Genomic DNA, 9,956 nt, shown 5'->3' with positions numbered 1-9,956 from the left:
GATGTGGACCTCATGACAATATTTTTTTACTAATATATACACACACAAACACAAACACAAACACACACACACACACACACACGCACACACACACACACACACACACACACACACACACACACACATATGACCCATGGTCTGTTTATATATAGTCTATGGTCATAACAGAAGAACTGCAGTCTCATTCCCACCTGAGGGGGCAGCAGAGTGCGACGAGGCCGAACCACAATTAGAGAAGAAGAAGAATGGAGCCGTAGGAGGAAAACACCAGCGAAGAAGAAGAAAAAGAAAAGAAAAAAGCCTGTGGTCCGAACATTTTCCGGGTGTGCTTGTCGGACCCCGTGTGCAGGATGCTGCTGGTTCTGTCTGAAGAGCATAAAGAACATCTCTCCTTCCTGCCGAAGGTCGACGCCACAGGTACCGTCCCTCAGTGTGCTGCTGTCCGACACCGAGTCTGACGCCGAGTGAGTCGGACTGACTGACTGTCAGCTGATCGTCTCCTGAGCGTCCCGCACTCCGCAGCTCACCTTCACATCACTGTCATTGTGCTGGAGTGTGTGTGTGTGTGTGTGTGTGTGTGTGTGTGTGTGTGTGTGTGTGTGTACATATCTTGTGAGTTGTTGTAACTCTCAATTCACAAGGTCCACATTGTATTTGCCTCCGTTACAGTATCATAATTTATAATATAATACACAATACCTTTTACATTGTGTGTGTGTGGTGCTAATTAACTAATTACTTTATATACTGATGGATAATAGTCTATAAAGAGTCTATAAAAGTGCATGATATTTTCGTCTCGCAGGTTTTTCTCGCATCCCAGCTCTGCTCCGTTTGTGACATCACGTCAAACTCAAACGAGAGGCAAAGATTCAGATGTTCAACTTTACATCACAGTCACAAACGCATGTTCACCTGCATTGAATGTACATTTGATCTGGGCTTTACTGCCATATTGTGTCGGTTTGTCTTCACTGTTCAGGACGTGGCTGGGGCCAGACACTGTGTTGTTGGTCAGCCAGTGGTTTAACACCACATGATGTTATAATGCAGTGGGACACTCATGAATTAGAGATTTGTCTTTTAGAGCACTAGTTAATATGTGAATTGACTAGCAACAAGTCAGTTAAATGCAGTGAATCCCTTTTGTCCAAAGCGACTTACAATAAGTGCATTCAACCATGAAGTTTTACCCAAATAGTGCAAGAATCAATAGACATAAACATTTATCAAATAGGCAAAAACAGCTTCAAGTGCTCATTTAGATGGTTGTCGTCTTTTCCATGTTCAAATAACATGTTTTTCTAACAGTGTAATAATGTAGGGGAGTGTGGATTTCCAGTACTCGACTCTCAAGTTCTTTGATACAACTGATGAAAATAAGAATAATCCAACTCATCTCACTATCCTCTGTCGATCATATCTTGAAATATACAAATTTATGGATAAAGATGAAATTTCATCCCCAATATCTCTGATAACCAATGCTCCATATGAAAACAAATCTCCCGACTTTTACTACAGTAACAGTTACAGTTTCTATAATGCAAGGAAGAATAAATCTGTGATGACACATTTAACACACGGCATGCTTAGCTCACTTGACATGTGTATGAAATAGTCTATTGTCTTCATTATTGCATACAATGTGATGTCCCTACGAACCCACACAAAAGGATGGCCAGAGTGTTAAACTGAAACTGATGGAGAAGAGAATGAAGCAATGAAAGAAAAAGAGAGACGGCGTCACAAGTTGGAGCATTAACATTGAAAAGTGTGCGACACACTGTTCATTCACTTTTTTTTATGACAACAATGAAGCCCTGTGTAAATTGAGCATGTGTCTATGTTTTTTTTTGTCCTCAGTGGTTTTAGAGTTTGGTCGCATAGCATTGGAGTTTCTGAGGAGAGGAAGCAGCCCCAAGATCTACGAGGCAGCAGCCAGTAAGACTCTTCACCTTTCATACATACTGATATACCAAGCAGCTGACGGCGCCACACTGCTACAGGCACAAGTCAACGTTGTGGGTTTAAAAGAGCATCACAGAAATTGACAAAACACTTGTGCTTATAAGCGGCCTGTACTAAGAAGTGTGTTCAACATACCCAGGATATATTTTTGTTATCTAGCTTGACTTAACTGTACATTGTCCGTACTGATAACCTGAACTACCAAGCTGGATATGAACTGTCTCAGTGAACCCTGGGTTTTCTTGTCCCGTTCATGTGAAAGAGGCAGAGTCGTTAAATAAAAACAACATCGTCGGAAACATTAAAAAGTTTTAAATATGATATGAAAAGAAACACTGACGCGTGCAAGTGAGTTTGCCTTAAGCGACATGTGAAAGTGACATTCTACAAAGTGAAATATAGATGAAATAAATGAAATATAGATGACACAACTAAAACAAAAAAGAACCACTCAAAATATTTTTTTAAATTTCAAGTCAGCCTAAAGATATCATGTAAATAATCACAGGAATTTATCAAGTTTAGTATTGGGTGAATATTTTTGCCCTTTTGTCTGTCTATGATCAAACGGTGATGAAGAGAAGCTGAAGTGACGTCAGACTGTTTCTGCAGTGATGTCATCAATCACACTGAACTGTTCATTCATGATCATGGGGAATATTGAGCATAGTTCTAATATGAGATAGTACTTAATTTTTGTTACTATTTATCGCCACAGTCTCCTCCTGTCGTTCCGAGCTGCAGTGATAGAATCAGGAAGTAAAACACTTAATCAAATCATCTTTATGAATTCAAATGAAGCGCTAATATTAATGATTATATATGTATTTATTTAGTGTGATAATCTCTCCCTCTGTTTATTAAAAGGTTCTGTTTTAAAACCAGAGTGGACACATGAAAAGTCTGGAACAGCAACATGATTCCACTCATTCATAAATATCTGCTGCACTTTATTATTTGTCACGTTACTCTAAACTCCTTTGTCCCTGACGGGATCCTGTAGATTAGAATGATGACTCTGGTTACCAGTGATCTTATTGGTCCGAAGTTTGGCTGTTGCCAGGTTCTGGGGTCTCATTTATAAAACTGTGCGTAGGATCCTAACTAAAAGTGTACGTGCACCCAAAGTCGAAAATGGCTTACGCCGAAATATATTCAGACTTATAAAACCGTGCGTATGCACACCTGTGCGCAATTCTCCCTTTATAAATCACAGATCACCTATAAATGTGTGCGTACGTGAATCAGCCTCATATCCCGCCCTGTACACGCCCATTTTAACCATAAATAGTCAATGCAAATCACCTCATGAATTCTGATCCGTATATTAATGACCCTGACATCCAATTGTTCTTTCGTTCTGACAGGTGAGGGAAAAAAAACACCTCACTTCTCAGACACTGACATAGACTCGCCTGTAGGGAGGGGGACGCCCGGAATACAGCGTTATTTGGTGCCACAGCAGCGGATCAGTAATAAAAAGAAGCAGTGCGACAGGCGACGTGTTGCTGCGGCTGTCAACTGTCAGTGGGAGGAATTAGAAAAAGTGGTCAGATCTGAAGTTTCACTACATCTTTCTACTCCGTTAACAAGTATTTAATTTGTGTTGCTTGAGTATTATTTAAATGTGCGACATAAAGAATCTCATTCATTCAAGGTGGAGGCTAAGAGGAACGTGTCTGCAGCGACCCTGCACTCTCTCCCTCTCCCTTGCGCGCAGTGTGTGTGTGTGTGTGTGTGTGTGTGTGTGTGTGTGTGTGTGTGTGTGTGTGTGTGTGTGTGTGTGTGTGTGTGTGTGTGTGTGTGTGTGTGTGTGTGTGTGTGTGTGTGTGTGTGTGTGTGTGTGTGTGTGTGTGTGTGTGTGTGTGTGTGTGAGAGAGTGTGTGTGAGAGAGCGAGCGAGCAGCGAGGTCCGAAGAAACAGAGTTGCAGTACTGAATTTGCAGTCTGTCTAAATGCTGCAGTGTCTCAGGGCGAAGGGGAAGTGTCTCTCAATCGCTCTTTTCCATACAGTCTATGCTGTTCTCACATTTACTTTCTACAATCTGACTTCAGTTCACGACCTCACCGCCTGTGTCGCTTATTCCCTTTGTCTCCAGAATGTGCGTACGCAAAGTTCAAAGTTTGCTTACGGTGCGCACATTCTCCCGTCAAGTTTGTTTTTTATAGATCACAACCTTTGCATGGGAAGTGGCGTACGCACGTTTCCAGCCCGTTTTGTGCGTACGCCACGTTTATGAATGAGACCCCTGATCTCTTATCTGGAACATACCCTGCTCCAGAGAAGGTTAGTCGTTCAGCATCAGTTACCATGGTGATTTACCCCGGTAAGAAGAGAACCAGCTTCGTAGGATGGAAAACCCAGAGTTAAAGATTAGGGTTATCTCGATAAACGCATATCCTGCTTCGTAGTACAGGCCCCTAGGGACACACTGTAAATAGAGTGTTGTAGCATTACTGTAGTCTTCAGATTATTTGGAACACCTTGGAAAAGCAAATCCAGTCTAATACAATAATAATATGTAAAATATTTAGTTTACCTGTTGATATGAAGTGGACAATATATGAGAAATTCCTGTCAGAGTTAAAACAAGACAACTGAGAGGAAGCACATGCAACAGCTTACAAAATGACACACCTCAAACTGTTTCAAGAGATCCTGAACATTAGAAGGTTCATGAAGGCAGCAGTTGCAGCTGGCCTGTCCCCTAACCCCTTTAAGTGACGTTAGGTGTAGTTAGTGCACATTCACGCTGCAGAAACCCAGCTCGGCTTCAGGATTAAAAAATCCTTATTTTGTAGTTTTTTGATGTTAAAATAAGTAAATAAAACCACCTGCAACAGACAGAGACGTCAAAAATCTTCCTTCTGGTTTTGCTTCCATGGGAAAAGGAGAAACACAAGCAATTACAGAATTCTGGGCAACGTAGAGTCAGTTTTATACACTGCACTACTTCCACACGACTGACTGATTTTGAAGATTGCATGAATAAGTATTTGTTTTCAGAGTTCTTTATGAAGTGCTCGGTGAAGGATCTCAAGGACAAAAATTCACATGATAACAGTTATTATTATTAATGCTAATCAGAACTGAAGAGGAATATGATACCATAACATGCAACTTTGACTCACTTTGTAAAGTAAACCCATAATGCACCACTGCTTGCAGGGAAGCTGTGTGTTCCTGTTGATACGGTGCAGCATGGAGTAGAAGGCCTGATGTTCCTGATGACAGAGAGCTCCAAACACATGGTGACTCACACACACACACACACACACACACACACACACACACACTCCTGATACTTTGTGTTTTTAAATGTCAGAACTCCAACTCCCAAGATCCAACCAACGGATCATTGTCAGTGTCATTTTCCACACACTGCGGTTTGTTCATAATCCCAGCATGTCATGATGTAAAACAAGTAGGAAGGAGAAGGCACACTATGACTTTGTCCTATGTAGTCCAAGTTCATCATGCCAGTGAGCCTGAATGCACAATAACAGGTCCTTCAATGCACGTGTGTGTGTGTGTGTGTGTGTGTGTGTGTGTGTGTGTGTGTGTGTGTGTGTGTGTGTGTGTGTGTGTGTGTGTGTGTGTGTGTGTGTGTGTGTGTGTGTGTGTGTGTGTGTGTGTGTGTGTGTGTGTGTGTGTGTGTGTGTGTGTGTAGATCTCTGAAGTGGATTTCCTGGACTCTGTGTTAACTTTGGGGTTCAGTGATGAGCTCAACCAGATCCTTTTACAGGTGAGAAGCGACTTTTAACCGGTTTCTTTCCTGTGATCATGCGAGGAGAAGATCTTGACTGATGTTCACATGTTCACTGCACTCTGACTGAGCATGATTGTTTGTGTCGCAGCTCTACCTGCAGCACCACGGTCAGATCCGCAGCATCTTGAGTCAGCTGCCCTCCACTCTGCCTGCTTACCACAACTTGGAGTGGAGACTGGATGTACAGGTATGTGCGCCTGAAAATGAATATGTTAATCAAATGAATAAATGAATGTTATATCTATAATGTGTAGTCATGTTTGTTATATTTATTAGGTGTTTAACCTTGTAACATGTTCACATGATACAAGACGTGATCATGAGTGTAGTAACGGTATATTTATACAATGCTGCTTTATATATGTATTACCCCTGTGTTGTTGGAGCTGTAAAAGTTCAGTTTATTAATATTCAGATTTGAATGTCTATTCTCCCTGTTGCGGTTCCCCTCACTCCTCCCTGCCAGTTGGCGAGTCGCTCCATCCGTCAGCAGGTCGTCCCCATGCTGACCCTGCGTCTGCTCTTAACAAGAGGCTGTGGCGGCCGCGGTGACCACAGCAGCAGGATCCTCCACGCGGACCCCAGCACCCTCTTGCACCTCATTTCCACACTGGAGTCCGCTCTGGCCGCCATGAAGACCAGTCACTCTCGGCGCATATTACGCAACATCAAATAACCTCCCACATGGCTTCCAGTTTAGTTTGTGGGCCTCCTGCAAAACACCGCATTACTGCCTTTATGCCTTGAAAACATGAAGCAATGTCTCTTTATTCTTCAGACTGAGAGCTGATCATCATTTTATTACCCTATGAGCCAAATGGTATTGACTGTATTGTACATAAGGCTTCTACAGTGCCACTGACATTGCATTAAAGTGTAAGACAGAGATAATCCATTATTGTGGTTTGTTGAAGCGAAGCCAACGTGTGTGTCAATGTTTGACTGGAACAGAACATTACTCACGTGGTGGTGATCACGAGGATGGTGATGGGTTAAACATGCAGCAGAGGAGACAGTCCTTACGGTTTTAAGAAAAAAACGTAATGTTTGTTCAGTTCATGTCTCTGTGCAACTTTGTATTCAGTATATTGTTTGATATATTTAATATAGGGTTAAAATATGTATTATTGTCATGTTTAATGTAACTGATATTATATCTGAACAAATGGAGAAGAAACAGCCACTCAGAGCAGATAGTTTGAACAAGTCCCCCCTCCAACTGAATTAGAAGAGGAGACACGCTCATGTAGGGCGACTGGAGAAAAAGAAAATAGACGAGCAGGATAAAAGTTGACGGAGTTACTAGGATTCAATGTATCTGCAAGTTAGATAATCAAACCGATAGTTAACTAGAGAAGAAGAGGAACTGGGAACTTGGAAAGAGCTGCAGTTCCCTTCCATCCATCTCAGTCAGGTCTTATGGACAGAGTGAGAATCACTTACGAAGATCATTTCTATTGATGGCGTCTGGAACCTGGGGATAGCGTGGGGCCAGTTGCCAGGACTACAGTCACACCATCAGAAGAAACTCTCACAGGAACAATCATAAACTTAAAGAAACCACAGAAAGAGGGTTGACTAATACTTTAAAGACTACTGACAAAACAAAAGACTCATTTACTTTAAAGGGCCCATTTCGTATTGTCATTCAATGTGTTATAAAAATGTTTGTGAGTTCTATCATGCAAACAATTTAGTAAAATTACATTTAGTGAGTTACCTTGTTATCTGTGCATGTTCATTTATGGTTATTCCAGTCCGAACCTAGAGTAACTTTGAATTTACCATTAAGTGGGTTACACTTCCATCATCACTCTCAGTGTACAAGGATATAGCAAAGAGTATTTAATATCAGCTGCACGGAGATTATTTTTGACAGCGTCAAACTGCCGATGTTTCATGATCAAACCCTTACTGAAGTATATGGATTCAAGCACCCATATATTGGTGAGCTCCCTTCTCTACATGGCCAGACGTAAGATCTTCACTTTGTCCTGGAAATGTAAGAACCTATCGAGGATGGATCTGGGCGCAGATCTTGTACTGGAGCTGAAGGTGGGAGAGCGCTGACCCCTTCCGACAGCAGGCATAGTGGAGAAGTTCTCTTTGACAAGAAGTAGTGTGATCAGCTGATTCATGAAGGCGACCGTGTCTCTTCCTTCACTTTGTTCATTGATATAAATCAAATGAAGGCTGGATGACAGACTTCTGTTCTCAGCATCATCAACTTTACCCTTCAGGTAGGCATTGTCCGAGTGTTTGCACACGTTTTGTCAGATCAACAATGTTATCTACAATCGAGCTCAGAGACTCGCTCACCCAGTGAAGATAAAGATCGCTGGATGTTAATAAGACCAGTTTGGATGGTCTAGATTTTTGCATCCAAATGAGCCATCATTCTGACTTTGTCCTGTTTATGGCATCCCAAATCGTTTGTAGGGAGACTTTATCGTGATCCATAGATCCATAAAACAGATCGGAAAACAGGAGACAAATCAAAATTAATTACTTCAAAGCAGATGCAGATCAGTTGATGAAAAAGTTTGTAACAGGCCCAATTTAATGAGGCAAAAACTGTGGAGAAACTCAAGCTATCGCGGCCATCTTAAAAATAAAAAAGAAATAAATCTTGGTGGTTCACTGTGACTAAAGCTGATGAGAGGTGGAGCAGCATGACAACAGAGGAGACGGAGTGGAGTTCCTTTGTGACAGCTAGGAGGCAGTCTCTGTTGAGTGCCATGCCTTGAATCCGGACTGGTGGGGGTCAAGAAGGTTGCTCTGGTGGAGATATGCAGAAAATGTTGTGAAGACAACACATTTTAGTGTTTTAGAAAGAAATGGTAGAACTTTTATAAGGAAGGAGGGTGAGAGAAGCCCGAGTTGTAGGACACAGAAGAATGGCAACCTTTGTCCCCAAGGCTGTTCAGCATCTCAACTCCCAACCACTCATGACCCTCTGCCCACCCAGTTGAGAAAGAAATGTGTTGCTTTGTTTCTCAGGAGGAATTATAGGAGCACAGATACTAGTTAAAAAGCCACCTCGCATACGGAACTGCAGACAGACGTGTACAGGTCACAGAAGAGTGAGGCTTCATTATGAAAACAAAGTAGGGACAACTGTCTATGATATATGGACCAATTTGATATATGGGTTCTGACAAAAAGGCAGTTAAATCCTAGTCAAGAAAAATCAGTTAAAGACATGTCTGGAACAAAAGGAAAAATGAGCAAAGGGAGAGCATGCAGCTTTGTCCAAAAAACAAACAAACAGCAGCGCTCAAAATAAAGATGCACAAAATACAAGAGAAACACGCAAATAAGTTACAAATTAATAAGGAACTAACTAATCCTTTGTATTTTTATTTTCATCGCCGAGGTACAAACACCATGAAAGTAGAAAAAACAAAAAACAAAAACATTCTGCCAGTGAATCCAGACCTGGACTCCGTCTCCTCCTCCTCATGCTCCAGATGCTGATGTGCCTGCACCTGAGACACCAGAACTAAGACTGTCGTAGGCAACATCCACATGAATGTCGTAGGCAACATCCACTATATTGACTTTATCTGGGCTAAGCACCAACTCAGATAAAAAGTCTGATAATTCAGATACAACTTCAGAGTAGGGGCCTGGTGGTCGATATACAACGACTAGAATAACTGTCTTTTGACATTTCCAGCTTGAGTGTATGAGGCTCAGAGTTACGCTTTCAAATGAGTTAAAACTAAGTTTAGGTCGAGGGTTGAGCAATAAGTCTGATTGGAAAAATTCCTGCTACTCCTCCTCCTCGGCCTTTGGTCCGAGGAATATGAGTACTATTATAAGAGGGAGGTTTTGATTCATTTAAACTAACATATTCTTCTGGCTTTAGCCAGGTTTCAGTCATATAGAATAAATCAAAGTGATGATCAGTTATCAGATCATTCACCAACAAAGATTTAGAGGTGAAAGTTATTTAATATTTGATAATCCAGATTTAACCGTCATATTTTTTGGTTCAATAATTGTATTTGTGTCGATTTTATATGGTCTGTATGAGACTTTTGGTTTAAATAGTTTGGTTTCTAATTTGTTCGTTTTTTGTAATGGGCCATAATATTGATTGCTAATAAAATAACAAAATGAAAACTGTAACATTATTATTTAATGCAAGGGCAGGCATCCTTGATCACCAGCTAACGTGACAATTCTTGTGTAACCTGTCAGAAACAGATAG

At 41.3% G+C, this 9,956-nt stretch overlaps 1 protein-coding gene across 1 annotated transcript; it reads left to right on the top strand.

Moving 5' to 3' along the window:
- Positions 1 to 225: 225 nt before the first annotated feature.
- commd2 (COMM domain containing 2) lies at positions 226 to 6,626 on the top strand. Its single transcript, XM_035648352.2, has 6 exons — positions 226 to 417; positions 1,867 to 1,944; positions 5,140 to 5,222; positions 5,642 to 5,716; positions 5,829 to 5,927; positions 6,207 to 6,626. The coding sequence occupies exons 1-6, from the start codon at positions 351 to 353 to the stop codon at positions 6,414 to 6,416; spliced, it is 612 nt and encodes a 203-aa protein (XP_035504245.1). The 5' UTR covers positions 226 to 350; the 3' UTR covers positions 6,417 to 6,626.
- Positions 6,627 to 9,956: the final 3,330 nt, after the last annotated feature.

Source organism: Scophthalmus maximus, chromosome 13 (genome assembly GCF_022379125.1).
Source record: "Scophthalmus maximus strain ysfricsl-2021 chromosome 13, ASM2237912v1, whole genome shotgun sequence".
Taxonomy (NCBI): Eukaryota; Metazoa; Chordata; class Actinopteri; order Pleuronectiformes; family Scophthalmidae; genus Scophthalmus; species Scophthalmus maximus.
Note: the sequence above shows the minus strand (reverse complement) of the source record. Positions and strands in the feature narration are given on the sequence as shown.

What these genes read in the sequence shown, in the direction of transcription:
- commd2 (XM_035648352.2), top strand. Translation starts at nt 351, where the DNA reads ATGCTGCTGGTTCTGTCTGAAGAGCATAAAGAACATCTCTCCTTCCTG. An exon ending in GCCGAAGGTCGACGCCACAG is followed by an intron (nt 418 to 1,866) that starts GTACCGTCCCTC and finishes TTTTGTCCTCAG; the next exon opens with TGGTTTTAGAGTTTGGTCGC. An exon ending in CAGAGAGCTCCAAACACATG is followed by an intron (nt 5,223 to 5,641) that starts GTGACTCACACA and finishes GTGTGTGTGTAG; the next exon opens with ATCTCTGAAGTGGATTTCCT.